Source organism: Lipophrys pholis (genome assembly GCF_963383615.2).
Source record: "Lipophrys pholis genome assembly, chromosome: 18".
NCBI lineage: Eukaryota > Metazoa > Chordata > Actinopteri > Blenniiformes > Blenniidae > Lipophrys > Lipophrys pholis.
The window spans coordinates 17474155-17499086 of NC_137646.1; the positions used below are offsets into that span (position 1 = coordinate 17474155).

Here is a 24932-nt window from a genome sequence, read left to right on the forward strand (position 1 = left end):
ATTTTAATTAGAAAAACTCTAGTTCAGATTGCATGCTCAATTAATTATTCCAAGAGGAATGATTTGAAAGAATCAGAGATAATGATTTGATTCTGTGCTCCGCTGCGTGATTAGTGATGATTACCAACAGAAAGAATACCATAACACAAAGCAGGAACTATTCCCTGACCTGAATGACCCAGGACAGCCTTGGATTACTTGGTTGGATGCGTTCTGTCCAACGTTTGTTTTTCTTGGCTGTGCCTCTTTTAAAAGTCATAGTCTGATTATTTCATGAAAGTGCATTTTCAAGTGATGCTCATCCAGTGTTTTGTCTTAAGTCACATGTATTTGATATTCTGCTTTGTGTTTTGGTAGTCTCCATCAAGTCACTCATTTCTACTGACCTTAACCATGACACTTATGAGCACACAGGGGACCGTGAGAAGAACAATGTTTTCTGTGAGCGTTGCCGTCCAGAGGGCCCCGTTCTGGATACCCACGGCCCGCATCACCTCCTTCAGTCGAAGCTCCTTCTCCAGCACCAGACTTTTGATGGTCATGGACACAGTGTACATGAAGGCCACTACCAGGAACATGGGGAGCATGGTTCCAATGCTCTGTATGAAGCTGCTCGCGGAGGGAAGCAATTGAAAGAGATCAGAACTTGAAGCTAACAACTGGAGGAAGTGGTGATACAGAGGCAGCAGTGACATGGGGCGAGTGCACCGCTGCCAACGCTTTGATCCCCGAATGCATGTGAAAGTGAAGGCTCATGAGCAAAGGGGATGTTCTTGTTTAAAGCGATTGATCCGACAAGCCATACATCACACAACTTGACTCATGAAACAAAACTGCATCCCTGACGAAACAGTTTCTTTTCCAAATTACAGTATGAGTATTTATTCAATTTTTTTTCATTATTGGTTAAAGAAAATACAATTTGGACTCTTAGGTTGTTGAAGTCATTTCAGTTCAGGGGCATCATGAAGCCCATTTATTTTTTAATTGGGTGAGATCACATGAGTAAAAACACAGATGCCTTATAATTTTAATATATTCACATTATGACTTTTTCATATGGACAGTAAATTCATAAAACCCCTCCATGGATGGATGGATATCCTTAACCAAAGACATTAATTCAAACTTAGTCCACGTGCTTTATTATGCTTAAAATAACCTAACCTAATTCAACATAATTAATTACAAAGATGAGTCAAAATATCTGGAATGAAAGACATTAGATGAGGCTTCTTCTATAGATGAAAATACAAGAATAAATAAAATAAATAACAGCTCTCTTTTCAAAAGTTTGAATAATTTCTGTGTTTTCATTAATCCAGCTGAAATTCACCGCTTCTTTTTTCAACATTACGGGAAAAATTTAAACTCCTGTGAAAAATATAGCTAACAAACTAAAAATATTCCTTCAATGAATAATTTTCTTTAATGTTTTTCCATTTGAATGTGAGCTTGGACGACTCCGACCTTTATCGCACATAAACTACCAGGCAACACAGTTTCTCTCTAAAGCAGCATCCAGGCACTTTGTGAGCAGATTACAGACAATGCTACTCCAACATCTATTTGCCTGATAATGAATTATCTCAGACTATTCATGTGAGTGTAGTACAGCAGCTCACAAGGAAGCCTCTTGGGGATGAATCCACTCGCTACCCAGTATTGTAGTATCACGTGCAAAGCACTGGACAATTCTAATACATGCTTTGTGGATATTTGAAAAACAATGAAAGCGAAAAGGAATTTATCAAATGCCCTAGTTGTGGAGCCCATTATTGCGTTGTGAATTTTACACCCCTAGTGGACAAATGAGGGACACCAATTTACTCGTTCCAACAAATTACTCATTCTCTTTTTTGCACAGCATTACACAAAGTCATCAATCTGAACCTTTTCGTAGGCAAATTTTGGACCACGGGTCGCATGTTTGACACTCCAGCTCCAGATTTGCTCATTGACTTAACGCCTTTGAGGTGTTATCACTTTTACGCTGCGCTAACCTTTGTAAACATGGCGCATCAGCTCAATCGAGCCTTTAGTGCCTCACCTCATGCCAGAGATGATGTATGATTTGATGCTGTTACTCCACAATAAGGCGATATTAAACCACCTTCATAATGCCACCAAAATGCCATGTCAATATCGTCTCCGCCGCCAATAAAATAAAGTGCTTCCTCGGCTTTATGAGACAGTGAAGGAGGGACATCAAATGCATTCTGACCAAGTATGGATCCAGTTTTCACTGATGCTTCAGTGGCATAAATATTGAGGGGAGATGCAAGTAAAAAAAAAACGTAATGCCGCACAAAGTAAATCTGCCAGATTTGGCAGAACGGCGCGAGTCTTCTGAGTCATTTAACATAAACAATGGGGAAAATACACTTTCATCACATGTGCATGAAATGATTTTCTCCTGTAATTTTGGACAAGTTAGATTTTAAAGCCTTCCTGAATCACTGCCAAGTGGGAACGGTTCACTCAAACATCTACTTTACTTAATTGCCAGTTAGCTCTGCGTAAGTGCTTTTTTCAAAAGGTGTTTTTTATTCTTTTTTTTTGCTTCCGTCAGTTGTTTTTTTCTCTAATTCTCACGTCTTTTCAAACAGCCCAAACTTATTCTACTATAATTATCATTCACTTGTCCTCTCGCTAATATCTTGCAGCACTTTTATGTTAAAGACTAAAATGACATTTTCCAAAGTTAAAACGAAAAAAGCAACATTTGAACACGGCCACTAACAAGGCTATTTTTAAATAAATAAAGCATCTCCGCTGATTATAAAAGTATGGGACTTTCTTGCCAGCACAACAAAGAGATTAAGTTAGCTGCCCAGCGGAGGAAGTTCAGTTACACGAGAACTTGAATGAGAGACAGACACACTTGTTTTCGAGGACACTTGCAATGCCCTCGTGGGAAGGATCGCTTTTCAAACCAAGCCTTGAAAGCCGCCGGAAAGGATTGGTTGACACCGAGTCTCTAAAAGTTTAGACATGGGAGCAACTAAGCCCAAGAAGACACTAATGAAATCGCTCATTTAATGAGAAGTATACCGCAATACTTCTACTAATAGCTTATTAATACATTTGCATCTTTTTACAGGAAGTGGGGTTGGGTGAAGTTGCAAAGTTCATCAAACTGAATACCGACGCTGGCCTAATATTCTCTCGATCGCACCCTAATGTTTCTGTAACAGCTGACAGCCTGCGTTAACTCCTTCTGCGACTCCGAGCACCGGAGGGGAAGAGATCAGTCATGCACACCGTGTCTGACACTGACAACCTTGCCACCAGATGCTCTTGAATTATACATTTGCTGATCGATCAAAGGTGCTTAAGTAATAGAACTCCAGGCAGGTCTGTGTTACGGAGCTCCAGTTACATTGGCAGCCTGACCTAAATTTAGGAAAGCTGGAAGACTGATTTCTCAGTAAATCGAGAGATAGTAGAGCACAGCCTCCCCAGAGGTTGGTGTACTATTCTTTTTTTTTTTTTTTTTTTTAAAAGGCAGAAAAAAGGCTCTTGTCTTATTTCAAGCAAATATACTACTGAGCTTCTTGGCTGGCACAAAATGGGCAATTCATTGAGGAGAAGAGGCTTTATTTTTGAAATGTGGATCCCTTTACTGCTGGTATAAATTACTATCTAAAGAAGGAATGCATTTATGAATTAGGCATAAAGTGTACTTAAGACTGTATATGGCTTTTTATATTTTCATCTAACAGATGGATTATATCTATAAGATAAGATACAGTAAAATTGCATTATACTTTATATTTTAGAGACTTTAAAGATTTTTCTTTGAGAAGATTTTATCATTCAGAAATACATTTACAGGAGAAAGAAATATTCACGGATGGTTTTGTATCACTTCCATTACTTCTTTTAATTAAATAAAATTAGCTGGAGAAGAAGGAACTGAAATTTGTAAAAATGAGAATGACATTTTCAAGTATTGACTGTTTCATTTGTAGTCTTTGACAACAATTAACTATAAATAAGTGCTTGTTTATTTTTTGCTGCTCTTGAGGAAGCAATGACATGTGTGCCTTGCTATAAAAAGTATAGTTGACAGAGTTACCGTCGAGATTAAAGAGGAAGTTTAAGCTCATTTAAATGAAAATAATTAGAATGGCTCATGCATAAATGACCACCTGTCCACAGGAAGCCCATCCACACTTTGAATGTCCTCCTGGATGGGTCTGTGGTGGATAAAGCAAGAATAAAAAGATGGATGAAAAATGACTTCTTTGTTACGCTAAAAGATGAACATGTAACCCAGTGTCTGCATTTTCAGATAATAACTATGCAAAGATGATTTTTTTTTTAGCACAGTGAACATGGTAAAAGTTAGTTTACATGTCAAACATGGGGTTATTTCCATCATAGGGATTTAGCAAAAAAAACTTTTACCTCATTCCATTACAGGCTCGAACTATGTCTGGTCTAACATCAGCTCCACATGAATGTGCTGGACCCACTGACGGGTAGCATCGCCTCAGGATCCCAAAAGGACGTGCCTCTGATTCAGGAGCATGCCACAGCGCAGAGGCCAATGATAAAGTACAAGTTCACGTGCTATTAGGCCCTGTGGGGGTCCGGCTTTATCCCACACAACCATCGGAAGCCTGTGCACAGCGTGTACACAAAGACAGTACGAGCTATCGCAGTTTGGTTATCTCGGGTTCAGAAAGCCAACAGGGTCAGACTTGGTTGAAGTAGATTGCTGGTAGTTCATTGCGCGCGCTACCGCCGAACGCTTTTGAGGAGGAAATGAGGAACACGAAAAGGAAATTAAAGTCAGGTTTGCTGATGAGTGTCGGGGTCACGGCAGATAAAACTGGATTGTTAACTACAAGGAAAATATTATTTGTGGGAGAAAAAAAAAATGAAAGGAACGGATCAAAAAGATAAGCATGTCTCAGAAATTAATGATAGTTAGTAACAGTGTCCTCGATTTTTGTTCCGACATACTCTACTCATCTGTGTGGTGAAATAAAAATAAAAAAATGGCTGCAATTCATGTTGGATTCCTGCAGAAATGGGCTACATTCTGCCAATACCAGTTGTATTGTGAATGCATAACTGTTTACTATAACATTTTTTTATGGATTCTTGATGGAGTTTGAAGAGGTAGAGCCTCTTTAAAATTAGAAATGCCAGCAAACCACAGACACGGTCATCTGAAAACATCATGTCCTCTCCTTTTGTTTTTTGGCGACACACAGAGAAGAAAATAATTACCACCAAAGTCTCGCCCATCATGCCTCACTGTGTTTTAGCACATCTTCCTTTGTGTGATTACACTCTCAATTATTTATGAATGAAAAAGCAGTTTTCAAGCGTTAATAATTGATAGAAATGCCCAAATGTCTCGGCAGGCGAAAGAGTAAATGGCGGCGGGACCAGAGGTATTGCAGTGCTTTATGGCCCTGATTTATCTTCTGTAATTATTAATCCTTTGTTTTAGGAAGATGGACACTGAGGCAACAAGGTCGGCATGAGCAAATAAGCTGTACCATGACCGTTTCATTTCAGATCATTATCACAACAATGAGATACACACGAGAAACAAAAAGGATATTGTGCCTCTGAAAGTGGGAATTATGAGCAGCTGGAGGGTTGGTTGTTATTGTACTTCTAATAATCAGGTGCATTAAAAACACTCAAATAGTCACTGTAGGAGGGATCCGTCACTGACTGTCTATGAAGTGTATATATTCTGTTATCTACAGAGTGAATGACCTTGTATTTATATCCGTAATGGCAACACGCAGTCGATTATCTCCACTGGGTGCAATATTTAGTTCAGCTTTCCTCCTCAACCCATCCTGTTGCCTCACATGCTGCACCAGTCTTAGATATTTTTTTTACTAAATCAGCTTCAAAATAAAGCAACAAATCAGTAAAATTGCATTTCATCTTGAAGCCACAATGTGACTCTAAATTAGGAGAAACAATTAAGGAAATCAAATTATTCATCCTCTCAGAATCGAATGGGACAAAACTTTCATCCATTGCCCCTCTTTGACAACCACTGCTGTACTTAACCAATGGAAAATAGAGACGATGACATCAACTCAGTAAAACCAAAGTGAATCCTGTGTTTTGCGGCTAATGCATTTTTAGTTGCTGTGCCTTTAAGACAAAACACGTGTCGTCATTATTCAAAACTTGTATTTCAATTGTAGAACGCTTGTAGGAATGCGAAACTCAAATGCATCTTTAATACGAAGCCCCGCACTCCATGTTTCCTTTGGCTTTGGTCTCTTTAAATATGTTGATCCAAACCCTCCCCTGAAGGTTGATTCACTGGAAATTCAGTGCTATCCAAAGCACATAATATTTTGAAAATGAGATGCCTAATCTCTGGAACTGCGTATTCCCACGGGTTGTGGATATTTTGTGTCAACTGAAAGGAGGTGTGTGTGTGTGGGTGGGGGGGGTGGGGGGGGGGGGGGGGGGGTATTGTGTTGTTGGACTTAAATCTCCCTGGTAATTATCTCTTCTCTTGATGGCATCGCTGGGCTTTTCCTTTATTAATGGAGATCATAATGGTGTGAGGATGGGAGTAATTTCCAAGACTCGGAGGAAATCTTGGCTGTGGAAGATTCAGTGTGATATCGCATCATTTGTGTCCCTGGGTGACTGATCTGACACGATAGAAGCCAGCGCTATCAATGGATACATAGGCAACACAGATGGAGTGCTGCTATCAATCTTTTGCAGGTTATGGAGCAATGTTAGGCTCGGGCTCCGCTATGCTCGCTTTGTTGAGGATGAAATACAAGGAGGGAAGGGACTCAAAGTGGTTGCTTAAATAATTCAGCATCCACCAACTATTTAGGAACTTCCTGTGGTTTGACAAAAATCGATAGTTTTGACTCACTGTTTCCATCCCACTGCTTTCAATCAGTTCCTCCTCTTTGCTAACCTTCAATGCACGATTACGTTCACTCTCAAAGACTTTTATGATTTACTTTCATCAATGACATTGTTAGAGGAGATCTTTATCTTAGTTCTGTCATCTGTATGCAGTCAGGGAGGAGGACAGAAGCAGGAAAAAAAAAAACTGGAAAGATATTAAAGGAAGGGTAAGTTAGACAAATACGAGGGAGCATCCTTCCATGGGGAAATGTAGAGGGCCTAAGTGCATGATAAGGCCATAACTCAACTCTGTGGTGGCAGTGAGTGGCAACTCCTCGGAGTGAGCTGAAATGCATTGCTGTAATACGTCTTTCTTCTTCCTCTAATCACGGGAATGACAAGAGCAAAAAAAACAAAAAAACAAAGAACAACTGCCTTTGTACTCACGCATCATCCACGAAGCAGGGATATGGCATTTGCTGGACAAAAACACCAAGTGGTTGGGAGTTTGATGTCTGCACTCGGATAATGCCGTGGTCCATCATGTCCTGCAGGTAGGCGAAGCCTCCCCAGATATAGCGCAGGTCGTTAAAGGAGTTGTCTTTGGCTCCAGGAGACCAGGAACTTATGAGAACGACGACACGGCATGAAGTAAATGACAAGCTAAAAGACTGTGAGACTCAGAGGTCATACAAAAAGAACAGCAAATGTGAATAAAAAAATAAACAAAACAGCAACATATGTGGGCTGACTTGAGTCCTTTTGACAGTTTGGGATAGTCTGCTGAGTTTTGAAACAAAGACTTTGATTTATACCACTCACAACTCTGTAAATTAAATAATATCCCCTGCAGACATGTCTCAAGATGTATAGAAAATGAACTACTTTGAGTAATAATTTCTAGATGTGATTCTTTTTCCTCCCCCCCAAAAAATAATTCCAATTATTTGGGGGGGAAAAAAACAACATTCAAATGACAACTCCTGCCTCGTATTCATTAAAATGGCCCCATCTATAAATATGCAAATGTGATTTCAAAGTTTCCCCGCTGTGAAAAACATCTCTAATACTTCACTGTCAAGTCTATGTCAGAATGTGTGAAATGATGATATCAAGTCCCCAAACGAAACTGGAAAACTGGACCAGACCAGGACTGCCCCTGGGTTTGTGGACGATTACAAATTATGCTCGGAGCATTCATTGCTTCATGTACAATTGTTCATTGAGCACAGAGAAATGCTCTTTTTTTTTTTCTTAGCACATGGTTGTTTAAATAATAAGGGGGGAAAAAAATCATTCTCTTCGAATGCAGTACTGCAAAGTAATGCTGCTTTTTGAATAGTGGAGCATTTTAAGTACAAATAGTAGACAATTAGATTAAGTTAGCATAAGGGGAAATTAGTCTCAAGGCAAATGTTTATATGGAACAGAAAAAAAATAAATAAAGAAATAAAGAAAACAAACAAAAGAAATAACACAGTAATTTAAGTTAATGTATAAGTCTTAAAGAGGTAAATATGCCCTAGGAGACAAAACAGCATGTAAAATCTGGGCGTTCGGGGGGTTTGCACTTTGACAAAATGGCGGTCCGGTAAGAACCTTCACAGTGTTTTTCAGTGAGGAGGTCGAGCTCTGGTACATACCTTTGTTTTATCGAGTTGGTTTTCTCGACGTCTTCGACGTCCATGCGGATTTTGTACTTGACATAAGGAGGAGGGCGGCTGGAGTTTGGCTGGAGGTTTTCAAAGACAACGCTGGCCCAGAACGTATCGTTTTTCAGGAGCTCCAAGGCTTTGCTCACCAGATGGCCTTCAGTGGGCGCCGCCTCGAACTTATTCAGGTCCAAACACTGTCAACAAACACAGAGGTACCCCACGCTGGGTTGATTTATTTGCTTCCTGTACACTTAAAGCAAGTCCGTTCTTTAACGCAGTTACTTAATATCAAGCAAAAAAGGTCACGCAACCGAGGCAAGCATGCTGTACAACAGATGGGTGTTTAGCAAAAAAAGTATCACTCCGCGATCGACTAAACCGGGCAGAATGCAGCTCCAAATTATCTGGAGCTGCCAGGGGGTGGGGAAATGTTTGGTGCTTCAGCAGAGACAGGCAAATGAGATGCAGTCTTGCTAGCACTCCCTTGCTCTCTCGCCTTGTCCCCCTGTTTCATGAGATGATAATGAGCACGCTATCCTGGGAGGCAGTCACACCTGACAGCTGTCTACACTTCTTACTGCAGCAATAGTTTTATCATCTCTCCCTCAGGAGGCTGCATTCGATAGCAAACTATGGTGGGAAACAGAAATCACAGCAACAACATTTGTTCAGAACAAAGTATCGGGTAGATCAGAGCGAAATAAAGCCACATAAGCCCAAAGTGTGGGCATGAGCTGACCTGACTATCAACAATACATACTGTACTTTACCGGAGACACGCTTCAGTTCTCAATACATCTGCTGTTTTTTTTACGATTAGCATTTCCTAAATTTAAGTGTCCGCCTTTCAACGCTCCCTTCTCTATACTTTGTCGCAACTATTCACGCCAGCGAGGATCTTCCTCGAATTGAAAGAGAAACCATGTTCATTATTTCTGCGCTATTCTTCTCTCTGCCCAATGGGCTCACAGCTAAAGCCAAGCAATCCTATATCAACAATCTGACTCCAAGTGCAGACTGAGAAACAGGCCCCGTTGAGAGCCCGCCAATCCAATCAGTGAGGCAACACATGCTGTTGTGCAGACATGGTTTGGCTTCACACCGCCCAAAGCTGGTGCCCCTGATTGATATATAAGTGATATGATCAATATGAGTGGATCCTGTTAACATATATAATAACAGTGTGACTGGTAATGCAATGTGCAAGAGTTATTGGCTGCAATTCATGTTGGATTCCTGTTATGACAGTGTTTAGCCTGGCCAGTTTTAATTTCATTAAAATAAACAATGCTTTGCAGCATTTTAGTCTTGAGTTGGCTCATTTAATAAAATGCTCACATAACGTTTTTTGTTTTTGGAAACTCCAAATCTTCATCTTTGTTTTATCACAAAGAAATATCAAAATCTGATGTAATTTCATATATTTATGTACAGGGAGGAATCAGAAACGCATTCCAGTTCACAATAGATGTTATAGATGTAATGATGACATTCAAACAAAATGAAACAAGTGGCTGCAGGTAGTTTTCCACTTAGAAAGAAATCCTTAATTGAACCGAAATGCGCTAGAGGTGAGAAAGCTCAGGCTTACTTAGATTTTAAAAAGGAATGAAAACATTGCAGTGGATTCAAATTCATCCTACTTATGCTGATATGTCTGATATACCCGCCCTTCACAAATCGCACCGATGGCACCGTGAAGCTCAGAGTTCTGCTTTATCCCACCCCGATGTGCTTCGTTATCAATAGACGCAGCTGATTTTGTACTCATTGAATTTTGTCCATTCATCCGTTCAGAATCACTTCTATCCAGAGAAACATCCTGGTAAGCGGGAGTCTATTGCCTGTCATCTTTGCAGCAAGAGGCAAAGAACACCAAGGACGGCGTTCATCCATCACAAGGCCAACCCTGCCTTTAGTTAAATTTTCCTCTTGCTTATCTGTTTTACTTTCTTTTCAATGTGATGTGGATATTAGCTCTAAATGTTTTGGTGTTGTTTGGGCCATGCTCGCTCGGACAACCAATCCATCTACTTTACGTTGAAATAAATCCTAGCAGCTGTGTCCATGCCTCATCATCTTTGGTAAAGACTGGAGTTAATTTAACACTCTGCACTGGTTTGCCCCTCCACTGGGGACGAATTAAACTGAATGTCTGATAATCAGTTTTCTTTCTTTGTTTGGGTGTTATTTGTGAAGCTGTTACTTTGTTCAGGTTGCTTTTTCTCTCACATGGGACAGCTGCATTAAACTTCAATGGCTTTCTAAGTAATCCAACTCTCTTGACAGCTGAACCAATGTTGGAAAAGTAGATTTGATGCAAATGTCTGCTCTGTTATATCCAAGCACAAAGGTGCTTTGAAAAAGAGAGATGTTAGTGGATATATTGGGGAATAGAGCTTAATATCAGATCGGCCCTAGCTGAGGGACTGGTGAAACCTGATGTGGATTTTGGCATGTTTAAAATACAATAATCCAATTCTTATATTCTTCATAAACACCTGCTCAGTTTGACATTCAACTCCTTTAGGGCTTTATGAAGATGTTTCAACGGCACTGGGTACAAAATGCAGCTATGTACACTTCTTTTAAAGAGAAATTTCACTTTGATTCAAAATTGTTTTCATGGTGTATTCATGAAAGCTCTGGCTGTAATTTCTATATGTGCTATAAATAAAACATAGGCCAACTCTTCTTTAATGTTTATGCTGGGGTTGGCACCATATAGAGAACTCATGCCAATTATGGAATAAAATGACCAAAAAAATCATTGAGCTTTGATCTTCAGCGAATAATTTGCTTTAACTGGTTAATATTTTAAGTGTGATAATGTGTGTGCAGATATTATCAAATGATATGCCTCCTCCTTGCTGCTGAGCATCGACACTTGTTAACCTGTTTTTCCTCACATCTGCAAGCAATCAACTTGTTCTGACACACAGGCTGTGGGTGGTTGCTCACCATGCATAGGCTGCATACAAAAACATTGATGGGAGATTTAATTTAATCAGGATATATTATGTTGTTATTACAAGGATAAGGTTAATATTATAGTATAGTTAGTTTACTCTTACAGTCTTGTTTGGGTTCACAAGGGTTTGGATAGACATTTCCATCACACTAACAACCAGGTGCCTTTTAATCAAACTAAATCTCACAATTGCAAGTACACCTAAGGACACAGTCGCTGAAACACTTTCAGATAAACAGTAAAGTAAAGGCCTTGGTTTTCCTTCCTCTCTTTGAGAACCTTTTCTTTTAACGCTACTTCTTTTCATTTGCAATACTGATGAGAGCCATAACAGCAAGGGGACCAGAAACTATGGATTGTCATTGGTGAAAACTTAGACTCAATTGCAAATAATCAAAATCAAGCATATCAGGTCAAACCCAGGTTCTCCACAACCAGGATCAAGACTTAACCTCATGCAACACCAGGGAAGACACGCCAAAATAAAGTATTCCCCAAAATGTATGGATCAATAGATGAAAACAACCCATCAAAAGCACTTTGCTAGTAATTATTCTAAGAAATAAAATATCCATTCACTTCTCTAAATGACTCCTCCAATTTACTTCTATATCACTTTATCCATTTCTGGGTCTTGGGGAATGGAGGTCGGCTTGCATGATCATCATACAAACTCATGTTCACAACTCGGGGCAATTTAGAGTCAGCAATGGTCCTCAAATGAACTTTTTTTTTTTTTTACAGTTTAGGAGTGGAGAACCGTGAGAAACCCCACACATGTAAGAGGAGAGTATAGATAAAAGGCCTTCAACTGGAATCAAACAAGAAACATCCTGGCTATGAGGCAACAGGGCGAACCACTACACCACTGTGAGGCCCATCTATGTGTTTTTTTCACCTCATATGGGGAACCCAAAGAGATGAGTTTAAATCTTCCCTGTATGCCTGAATTGATGCGCGCGCGCGTGTGTGTGTGTGTGTGTGTGTGTGTTTGATCACACATTGCAGACAGACAAAGAACGGCTTTGCTCCAAACTGTGCCACAGTCAATATATCAGTGTCGACTACGTCTGTGTTCCTTCTCACAGACACAACTCTGTTTGATGCCACTTCAGCTGCAGTTTCGTACTGAACAATGTGTTTTCATGATCACTATTGGAAGAACTGTCGGGACAGATCTTCCTGTGTGTTTGACAGTTCATTAAGTCAAGGATATTAAAGTTTAATGAACAAAAGACTGAAGCATTTATTTATTTTTTTGCTTGTTTTGAAAAAGTACAAAAGCTAAGCGAGCAGGGGATAAAAGGCAGCCTTGATTTTGATTTTGAACAATAGCAAAGCCCAGACACTTCAACAAAAGAGCTGTGAAACTGAGAAAAATAAATAAAAAAATCCAGCACAATGCCAAACATGGACGCATTGTGCCTTAGTTGCAAGGCACTCGGCTTACATATCGAAGCTTCCCTGATGTTCAACCGGAGCTGTGTGTCAGTTGTGAGCAGTGATACAGAGTAAATTACAGTAAAACGATCAGTAATACAAATATTGCTTGTATTCACAATGAAGTTTTAGCAAGCCAGTAAGCCAAAGGAAGACTTTTTACGAAAAAATCAAAACATTTTAACATTTAGTTTGTGGTTAAATAATAACCCTCAGTGTCCGAGAACAATCTGTCTAAAAGCTTTAGTGATGAAATCTCAAAACCTCTTTTGGTCCATGAGTGATGTTTGCAAGGTGACATATACGTTACATACGCCGATGACAGTCGAGAGGAGCTCCAGGATCTGTGTCGTGGAGTTGTATACGTCCCTCCAGTCAAACTGTGGCATGTCCGGAGGACGATCCTCCGGCGGTCCATCGTACAGAAAGTTGGACAGGAGGTCGGCGGTCCATCTTGTTCCAGCTTGGTTGAGCAACTCGGCAAACACGGGATTCTTAAGCGAGGCCTGATTTTAAAAGCAAGGACATGGAGTTATTCATAGTTACAGTGGTCACTTGTTAGAGATATAAAAGAAAAATTGTATGAATGTGAATAAATATTCATGAAGCTGAACAGGGTCTAAAACCAGTGTATTATACAGAAGCAAAGGCTTGGGAGTTCAGCTTGGCTCTTTAGTGAAGCGGACTATATTTTTTATTTTTTTCTTGCAGAATTAATTAGGAGCCTTAAGATAGATGGTAGCGCTGCCACTCTAAGATGTACATCCACTATTTTTTTCCCCTCCCATTTAGAGCATGCATTATGTACTGTATGACCGCACAAAACAGATGCACATTTGCATGGTGCACACATCCATTAAAAACCATAAATGAATGCAAATCTAAAATCACATGTGTACACACACACAGACAACATATAATCGCCATACAGACGGGGAAAGACAGGATATACCCGCCTCTCATTCTATTTCACTAACACAGACAGGAACATGCATGTCTTTTAGCCAGCACCGGTCATGGATCAAACCGCAATTGCTTGAATCATGGAACAAAATAATAGGGTGATACGTTCATCAGGGAGCAAATATAACCTTGGCAAAATAGTGATGAAGGTGTGTGTATGTGTGAGTTTTGTTGAGAGAAATAAATGTCTCTCAGCTCCTCGTACAATAGCTCTTGGATAATAAGGCAATTTCACTCCCACCCATGTGTTGCCCTCTATTTAGTAGCCACAACCCATCTCCTCCCTCTCGCCCAGTATTTGCTTCATTTTCTAGTGCTGTGAAATTAAGACTCAAGTAATAATATGACACCGGCGCTGTAATGACAGTGTTTCAACATAAACTTAAATTAAACACTGATAATTTGCCTGTCATGTACACCAGGGAGATCGGCAAAAAAGAAATTAAAACCCACTAAGAGAATAAGTCAATTAAAGTACCTTTTTGAGGATCATTTGTACATGTAGCTTGTGTACTACAGGTATCACATCGCCTACGGCGCATTTGGACCTCTACAGTGTGAAATTGAGAATTGAGATTCAGATATATTCTGGCCTGTGTGCTCAGTGGCATTTCACTGTCAACACTTCTGATGATATTCTGCTTAACCTAAGGACAAAGTGTCAAATTAAGTCATCTCCATGGCGCATGTGACCTTTTCCAAAAATCAGTACATCTATCTTCGTGACCACTACATTAAGGCCATGACCCATCAAAAATATGTATATTTTATAGAGATGTGTTTGAAGGTCCTGCTGGCAAATTGACCATAGCTCCTGCACTGGCTTAGAGGTTGAATATCTTCATTTGGAGACTACTGAATACGGTTAAATGTGCTTTATGCTATTTAAACTCCGGTGGCATTTGGATTAAACAGTTGCAGGAATGTCATTTAACCTTGTTGCTCAAGTGTATTAAAAAAATGCTTTGTTATGAAAGGGTTGCACAGAGCATAAAACTCATGCAATGACCGACCTCGCACAAATGTGTTTTTTTTTATGCTGAGCATAAATTTTCAGCTTGGTAATAATAGTAGTAGTAGTAGTAGTAGTAGTAGAAGTAGTTGTTGTTGGTATTCTAACATGCATTTTGTAGGTCACTGTACAATGAACATGTTAAAATGCTGTTAAAAACTGTAACAAAGACATTATTAAAAAAAAAAGATAAACATCCAGGAATTTGCAGCAGATTGACATTGTATGAAATGAATACATTTGTTGAACTAGATTTTGGAAAGATATTTCAAAGAGTCCAGCGATTGAATGTATCTGAATTTCGGCGGGAGTGAGTTCCAGAGGCGGGGGCCGAGTGGCTGAAGGCTCGGGACCCCATGGTGGTCATGCGGGCTGGAGCGACAGTGAGGCTGATTGAGGAGGCTGATCTGATCTGAGATTGCGGCTGGGTGTGTAGATGTGGAGGAGGTCAGTGACGTACGGAGGAGCAAAGTCATAGGGGGCCTTGAATGGAAAAAAGTAAGATTTTGAACTGAAGGTGGTGATGAATTGGGAGCCAGTGTTTTTTTTTTTGGAGAACTGGGGCTGTGTGCTGGATGGAAGGAGTTCAGGCCATGATGCGTGGTGGCTATTTGGAGTTTCTTGGATAGATTTGGAGATAATACAGAAGGGAATTGCAGTTGTCCAGGCGACAGGATACCAGGCCGTGGACTGAAGGCGGTGAGTGTGAATCCCAAAGCAAAATGCTCGACATCCAAATAAATCCTTTACAGAAGCTTACACTGCACACAGATGTGATACTCATAAATTTCTTTTATTAACATATTTCTTATGTCTTAGTAAAGCTTTTCTGTATTTCTTTAATTTCTTTGTAAAGCTCTGTGAATTGCTCTGTTTGAACGGTGCTCTATCAATAAATTTGCCTTGCCTTACCTTAGTGCAATTTAGATATCATTAAGAAGTTCACATGTAATGAACTCTCCTTTCACAACACATGATGGACCTGAAATTCGAATCAAGCTGCTACACAACTCAAAGATACTATTTAAGTCTTCAAAGGCAAGAAACATTTGGTCACATGTAGCAAGAACTCGAAAATACAACAGGCTTGATCATATTATGATCGGAATTACTTGTCACATTCTAGAAATAATCTTTAATGTCAACACCTTTCTACATCTGTGTAGTAATCCTGATCATCTGAACTGACTCACACCAAAATACAGATTATTGAGACTAAAATTGAACAAAGATAAATTGTGCTCATGTGCACCCCTGGTGGTCAAATACATATATGGCAGTTAATATCATAATTTTGGATTGGACTGTCCAACAGGCCAGTTCATACAAGGACACCCTTCCTTTAAGCACTCGATTTAACATGATCTGGTTGTTCAGAGATATATTGATATTGTGTATGTGCACACACAATTACACCAAACTGAAATCGTGAAAGAATGGTGGGAGCTCTGCTTATGAGTGTGTCTTTTAAAGATAACGTGCTATGATGTGGGGTTGATGGGAAGTTGTTTTTGTTGTGTTTATATGCGCACTACCAAACTCGACATGGTGCCAAAGGATCAACAGTTGCAACCACATGTCACCTAAACTTTGAGAATCTTAACTTGGGACTATGAAAAGGCCAAAATAGTTAAGTGGAAAATATCCTCAACCTCTTTTATTTCCAAGCTATTTCAGTGAATATGCAATCGTACAGTGTGTCCTTCTATACAGCGCTGAACTCTAAATGTTCCATCTCAAATGTAGTTGTGGTGGTGATGGTAATTGGTCCATCAACGCAAAACGTGTCTGCAACCTTGAAGGACCTCGGAGGATGACAAACCTCTAAAGCCACCAGCTTCCTAGTGAGAGGTGCAGGAGGAGAGAGCCGGGCTGGGAGAAAATGAAGACAAAGGAGGATTGCTGGTCCATTTGTGTAAAGGTTAGGGCTAGGGTAATGAATACCCTCGCTATATGGAGCTCCCAATGTCTGCTTCCCTCCAGCTGCCTATAAGCTCATTTGGAGTGACACTGGAGTAATGTCAGTGTCAAGGAAATACGGAGAGAAGGCAGAGAGAGAGAGAGAGAGAGAAAGAGAGAGAGAGAGAGAGAGAGAGAGAGAGAGAGAGAGAAGGGAAAAGTGGAGTAGGAAGAGAGAAGTGGTGGCTAAGAGTCCATGTCCTTTACTTCTATAGATAATCCTTTCTGCCAGGATGAAAATTATCCTGCACTTATCCATAATTACTTTCCTCCCTCAGTCTGCATATCTAACAGACGCTGCGACAAATTGATGTACATAGAATGGGTATTCTCACCTGCGGCATATGTGAGGCTCATCCTTAATATTTTACAGACCGCTTAAAAAAGATGCCCCGGTGTCTTTTTTTTTTGTATTTCAAGATTCAAACAGAGTATCTCCCTGTGTGTTTCAGCATGCAGCAGTGACAATAATGTCTTGTGATTGCTTGTATTTTGTTTTGCAGCTTCAAGTCACTCCAATGCTACGTCCTCTGCTCTGCTGACAACACTATTCCGTTTTCAGGTTTACTGTATATCTTACCAGTAAAAATCGGAAAGAATCCATGGAGCTCGTCTTAACATATTACTCATCAACACCTTTATCCAGCCACTGAAAGTAACATCAGTGATAATAACTTACTGAGTTTCTGTGACTTAAAAACTTCAGGATTGGTGCTCAAAGTACAGTCTGATGGAACATGGATCATTAACAGTCCCCAAGGTTCACAACCTCTCGCTCTGTTATATTTGAGAACAGACTCGCATCACAATCTTGCAGTATGACCTGCTACTTGTATGAGGAAAAGAGAGGTAGAGATTATTTTGCAAGGATTTTCTAAGAAAATTAACAAATTCCAGTCTCCCTTAAGTTTTCTGAAATATATAAATGCTACAAAAGTAATGTAAAGTCGTGTTGAGTGTTTTCCAGAGGAATCTCACCCGAATGCCGTTGATTTGAGGACTATCCTGTAGATAATCCCAAACCCGTGGCCCAAGTTCCTTCCAAGAATCTGCAAGTTCTTTCAGCATAGCCAAGGAGTTGAAAGTGGAATTTGCCTAAAAGCAAACAAACAAAAACAACATTCACGGTACATTCGTCTCGATGTCCCCTGACTGAAAGTATACCCGATGAGCCTTCCTCTCCTCATGCTGAGCCAATACAGACATGAAAGGACTCCACATTTGCACTTTCAGTTAATCCCCGGAGAAACTCATCACATCGGAACACTCACACCCCCTCCACCCCCCATGGTGATGCATGTAAATGGGGTTATTTACCCCTGAACACTGACTTGTAAACAATCTGACTGTGTCTGGTGTGAAGAGGGTCTCGTGCACAAACACCGGACCGCTCGCTGTGAAGTCGACAGGTTTGGCTCACACTCATTATGTATTCCGAGAGCAAAATCCTCTCTGCGTGTCTATTGTTTGTTTTGCTTATGCAGTGATTAAACTCGAACTAATCTCTCAAAGAAATGTCAGGTCGGGAAATGGCAAACCAACGTGTCCACAATATTCCGTGGCAACAACTTGTAAGATCCTGTTTTTTTTGTTTTTCTTTCCCCAGAGGCGTCGTCCCATCGACACTCGTCTGATTTTAATCTGAAAAATAAACTGTGACTTTAAACCGACACAGGCAACATTTTCAAGAACACAACCGTTTTCTTCTGAACCTACTTCCTTCACCAGGAGACGAGCAGCAGGTGTATCAGGTGTGTAGAGGACTTTCCCTTGCAGTAATGGCTTGACGGTGTTCCAAAAGTAGCGCAGACCAGGTGTGCCCTCCAGGGTGTCAACGAGACTCTGACAAAAAGCATCTGCAGAAGTGAAGAGGTGAGGAGAAAAGACAGGGAAAGTCAATGCAAGCTTAAAAAAAAACAAACAAAAAAAATCACCTATGAATTTTAAACTGCATGTACTGTATCGGAGAGCGTGGGAATGGGACTGGAGAAAACACCGTCTGATCTGCACAAAAATCTGAAGAATCAAAGTCCAAGAAGCAAACACGATTAATATTGCACATGAGCTTGAAACTAATATGGCGCTACCATGACAACCACCTTTCAACACCAACTCTACATAGCGGGAGCAAATATAAACATGGTGTAAGTTTAGTGAATTACATATGATATAGGCACATTTTGTTTGAAAGTGTAAAGACCAGAACATGAATTCATTATCTAGCCAATTAAGCTTGTTTTGATAATATTTAAATCAAATGTTTTTATAAATGACATTTTGCAGTCTTATGCATGGAATAACAGCTTTTCACCTTTTCCCTCCTGACAACTGCAAACTAAAATAAACAAAACAAAATCAAAACTCTTCTGTACAGAGCATAAAGTAATTTACATATTTACACCAGAGGGGCAGCATTGACGCACACGCTGCACTGGACTCCGTTTTAAATCATTTCCAATTAGTATATGCTGTTGCTCCTGAAACAATCATGAGTAGAAAGAGAAAATAAGTGTTGCGCTGTGTACCGATCACTTTTTAAAATGTATTCTATCTAACAACCTGGCTGCAGCTTCTAAAATATGTTCAAAAAAGATCAAAGAAGTTGGGTTACTTCTGTAATTTGTAATACCATTTTGGAACTCAAGAGGGTGTGGTGAGTCACAAGTATATTTTATCTGTGACAGTCTGTAAACGTGTTGCCATCAAAGTGAAAACAAGCTTCTGGTATTTTCTACAGCTAAAGTATTAGTAATTTATAGCGAAAGCAAAAATTAGCCAAATAAATTATTAATTAAGGCTTGAGAGCCTTTCTGTGAAGTTTCCATGTTCTTCCTGGGTATGCACAAGTTTTCTCCAGGTTCTCTGGTTTTCTCCATCAGTTCAAAAATATCCATGTGCGTGTAGGTGTTTGTTTGTGTGTTTGCCACTGTATTTGCCCTGTGATGACCGGTGAGGGCTGCATCGCCTCGACCCTCAGTTGAAAAAACCCCAGTGTCGAAGATGGATGGATGTTTTTCTGCAAGAGGCTCCTGTTTCAGTCGTGGATTGACATTGATTCTGGAGCAGATCAAGTTCAGGTTATCTTAGAAAAAACATCACTTGTTTGTGTCGGTCTAATTGTTGTATTTTCTTTTGTTTGTTTGCTTTGTATTTTCTCTCACTCTACGTCAATCTCGCATCAGCTCACTTTCATTCACTAATTGGCCTGCCATCAATGTTTAACCAAGTGGAATGAAAGAAAAAAAAAAAAAAAGTTTGCTCCTATTGAACTTTTAGACAGAGAATTCTGGTGATTATCACTTTTGTAGTTTGTTGTCAAGCGAGATAATCTTATAGCCTCATCAAATATACAGTTTATTATGCCATTTCTCCACAGAAAACATCCCATTCAAGTGTTTACTTTATTAGATAAAAATATTAATCTAATCTATTTTGATACAGTCACTAGTACTGTACAAAACCATCTTTGAAAATGGAAAACTTCACAATTAATTAATTCATCATCAAAAAGAGGTCAATTATGACTTCAAAAAAAAAAAAAAACATGGGCAGAGGGAAACACGAAGCAAGAGTTCAGACCAGAGTACATGAGGAAAATCTTCTGTGAACAGAGTGAAAAAAAAAAAAAAAAGTCAATATGCTCAGCAGCAGCAGGATCATTATTAATTTAAGATTATCTGCCAATGTGAATATTGCGAGGTTGGGAGAGTGCTGAATAAGTTACACAAGGAGCTGTGCTGCCAGCAGTCGGACCTGGAGTGGTTGGAAAGCTTGTTCTTCTGCCGGGTCGGGTTGGTCTCCGCTGTAAATGCGTCATTGGAATTGTGTGGCGAGCCATCAGACAATTGATCCGTTCAGGTTGTCGTGTGCCAGTCAACATGGACGCCTGCCTCTTTGATCTGTTGCTAACTGTGGTTTTGTTCCACCACCTGTCATTGCAACAGTGTTCTTTCCAGCCCTCTTTCATCCCCCCCCCCGTGTCAAGACTGCAACAAAGCCAGAAACCTGCTCTCTCCTTTCATCCTACCAGGGCAACCATTTTCCCCATCAGGGAGATTTTAGCGGCCATTTTCAATGCAATTAAATGTTAGCCTCTCTGCCTGCTGGCCATCTTTCCCAGGTGCTCCTCAGAGGTCAGTGTGCGCCGAGCTAATGGCTACCCCTTAGTCTGGGTCTGGCCAGCTGTTCCCTCCACAGGCTGCACAGATGCCACCTCCTGCAATCATAACACTTGTGAAAGACAGGGAGTGTGTATGACACACACCTCGACCTCTCTGCTCGATAGGCTGTTAGATGTGTCCGTGGAAAGAAAGAAAATTGAAACATTTTCTGTACTTATGAAAAAAAAAAAAGCAATTCAATCTTAGTAAGATGATTGGTTTTGGATTGTTTACAGACAAAAACACCATTAGTATTCGCAAAACCCGACTGGTACCGCAATTAAAACTAGAGGACACACTGATCATCTTAAAGGCCAATGACACTCACAAATGGCTTTTCATCGATGCAGCACAAGGTAACGTCTGCATACTCTGACTGTGCTATGATATATATATATATATATATATATATTTGGACATGCAAAGTCAAGGGAAAATACACTTGGTGAAATTCAGAAAGTGCCTCATCCTGTCAAGCAGCTGGAGAGGCGGGCTTGTGCGTGATTGACAGCAGCTGTGTGCCGGTGTTACACCTCGGGGAGCAAGAGACAAAGTAAACAAAGTTTCGCTGGAGCTACATGTCATGGGCACACAGTGTGTTGTCATTGTTACCGAAGAGTAAAGAGCAAAAAAAAGCTTCTTACAGGACCCAGGTGGTGTTCCCTGGTTATCTTAAATGCTATTTAATGTGCTGCAGCAGAGCAACTAATTAGCAATTCTGCCTCTAAACTGAAGTTAGTAGAGCACTTTTTCCCCAGTGAATGTGTGGTCACTTCCTTCACAGGCTACAAACAAGATGCGCTCACACTTTGTTACTGTGGCATTTTCTTCCAAAGTCTGGGCGCGATGCTTCGTGAATCAGCATGGCAGTAATTGCCAATGAATCATCAGAATATGAGTCCGTCTAATAATGATATGGTAATTTCACCGCAACTAGAGGCTCTATGGTGAAAACAAACATCGGCTGAGCTGCCACTGTCCGTGGCAATGAGCCAAATAGGTGGGAAAATGTTACTTATTAGTATCTGTCAAAACAATAATAATCATGAAGTGTCCGGAAAATTGAAATAGAAAAATATGTACAGTAGTTTTCACTTCATAGCTTATTTAAATCAGATTTTGATCTCTGAAATAGGAAAACTGCGAATACAATTACCAGTTAGATCATTGTTATTTAACAATAAAAAATTGTAATAATCACATATCTAATTGATAGGAAATCCATATATTTAGAAACAAAGGTGGCTGAACTTTAGTAGAACTTTCATGTATCTGTATTTAACCCCAGCATTTATTTATTTTTTCGCCTTCCTACATTTAACTGGTATATCTCTGCTTTCTTCTCTTCACATCCTTCAAGCTGCCTCGTTACTTGTTTTAACTTCTTCAAAGGACCACGAGTTACAGAGGGATATTCTTAGTTATTGCAATATGGTGATGTAATGCATCGTCATCCATCTTCCATCAATCAACCAACCTTTGCTTGTAGAGCACTCATCGCTCAGTCAAATGCAAAACAAAGTACTTCACATCTTAAAAGAGCCTGCTCTAAACAAATCAGGTGACAACGGGGACGGCTCACCAGTCTATTCATCCACAGACAACCATAGAGAAACAAGTAGTTACACTTCCATGTTAGAAAATGCAAAGGCCACACAGAAATCATTATACCACTGTGCTAACGCAGCAGGGGTCAGTTTGACCTGCATCGTTACCCAGTCAAGACAGACTGTCCTGGACACAACTGCAATGAAAATATAGCACAGCAGATGAGATAGCAATATCCAGATCCCTATGCACTGCACTAATATATTCCAAAAACAATCATATTTTTCATCTTCCCTCAATATGAGTGTCTGCAACGTGTAGGTTTTTCCTATTCAAATCCTTTGACACTTCCTCTCTGCATACAGTAAGATCCCCCTTTTTCAAAAATGTGTCTGTGATTATGAAAGTGATTATGAGAACAGACAGCTTCACTTAACAATAACATATGAATGTAGATGGCAGTGATGGATGCATGGCACTCAAATATTATATAGCTGTGTTTCCTGGGAGAGATACATCCGTTTTTTGATATTTGCGTGTACTAAAGGGAGCAGATGATTACAGAGGGTTACAGATTCTACTGAGCTGTGCGGTTCGTTTTGACAACAGAACTTTACTTTATTACGAAACAGCCGTCTGAACGAGGAGAAAATCTGTTCTTTACACCGGGTTTAGCAACAGTCAAATAATTGCTTGGAGCCTCAAGTCAGCCCCTCAACTTACCTGGCAAATTTAATCAGTTTGAGTTGTACCCTGGAGATGAGCTCAATTCAGCGCTACTGTGAGACAGCACTGACGGCGCACCACAAATGCTGGCACTGCGCGCACACACGCACGCACGTGCTATTGTGCATGTGCACGCCCACACAAAGACGATGATATTAATTGCAGTTTCCATTAGCCATACTTCAGGAATTTCATGCAAAGCACAGTCAGGAGCCAACAAGCACAACGCAGAGGCCAGACACACGTACCCAAAGTGACCGGGCCAGTCATGACAGACACTGAGTAAACTATTCTGTGCATCAATCAAAGAGCATGTGTTTTTCTTTTTTCTTTTCTTTTCTACAAGCAGCACAAATCAAGTGCTGTCACACAGCATCTGTGCAGAAAGGCAAATACGCTTGAATAAATGTCATTGAAGTCGCTCTGTCACAGGAGGCACAGGGAGGCTGCTTTTGGCATTCAGAGGTATCAGGTGAGCAGTGTTTACTTTCAATTACTGTCATGACAAACACCTATTATCCCCTCACTGGCTCCAGTACCGCCTATTACAGCAGAAAAAAGGATAGTGTTTACTAATTACTCATACGTCAATGTGCAAATTCTGCGTGAACAAAATTTTTTAAGTGTAAATCCGATTGTGACATTTTATGGGGAGGAAAAAAAAAAAGGATGTAATCTACAGTAGGTTACAGCACATAATTATTCTTATTATGATCTAAGCAGCTACACTTTATTAAAAACTTGTCCGATCCGTAACTGAAGCACTTGGATTATCCTGTCTCACATGTATTTGATTTTATGTGAAATTTACGTCATCCCCCAGTTGTACATTGGGTGTACTGTGTCAGTTCGTCCGCAGTTTGTACTTAGCAAGCCAAAACTTTGCAAGCTATGTGCAGTTTTCCTGATTAAGTTCAGTATGTCAAATGCAGTACGCACCACGACCTCAAGCCACTGGTGTGTTAACTGTTTTTTTTCCTTTGATTCCTTGAAACACTCAAGACACCACCTTGTGGCGCAAACATGTACTGCAAAAATAAACATTGCTGATTTTGGTAGATACCAGCAGCAGAGCACAATATATATTTTAGCAGGATATCAGGACTGATGTTGGTTTGATTGAAATAAACATCTAATCTAATACCTCCAAATGGCAAATCTTTTTTCTATTGGTGCAGAAAAAAAATAACACACGTAGCAAGAACGTTTGGGGACAAAATCTAAAAAGAACAGGCAACCTATAAAAAAACATTAGTGCTCACAGGAGCAGCTCCCATCCCAACTACCCTATAGTAGTAGTGAGTCAGAACTTGCTGTCGGCAATTAATAGAGAAAAGAGCATTACTGAGCCGTTTACAAAACCCCAGTGTTGGCCTTTATTGTTGCTGTTTTGCTATTCCTTTGAGTGTACTTTTACACTTACAAAGGAGTTGTAATTGGCCATTATGCAGACACACTGCATATTCCAGATCCATTTAACTATACATAGTGCAGCACAATGAAATGCCACGGCAAAGCCAAAACAGCCATTAGCATGCTAACAGAGATGTTATTGCTTATTATGTAAGGAAGATACAACGTTTTTGCTAATTTGTGCTGGCACTAGCATGCAATTCCACTTTATAGTGAAA

General features: G+C 40.1%; 1 protein-coding gene across 1 annotated transcript in view; it reads right to left on the reverse strand.

Annotated features, from left to right (window-relative positions):
• Window positions 1–24932, reverse strand: part of LOC308123895 (phospholipid-transporting ATPase ABCA1) — a 163111-nt gene that overhangs the window by 111646 nt on the left and 26533 nt on the right. Inside the window, 6 exon segments of the mRNA XM_080486620.1 lie at window positions 387–609; window positions 7315–7491; window positions 8511–8716; window positions 13248–13439; window positions 17846–17962; window positions 18584–18723. Of these exon segments, the coding sequence (XP_080342746.1) occupies window positions 387–609; window positions 7315–7491; window positions 8511–8716; window positions 13248–13439; window positions 17846–17962; window positions 18584–18723 (1055 nt within the window).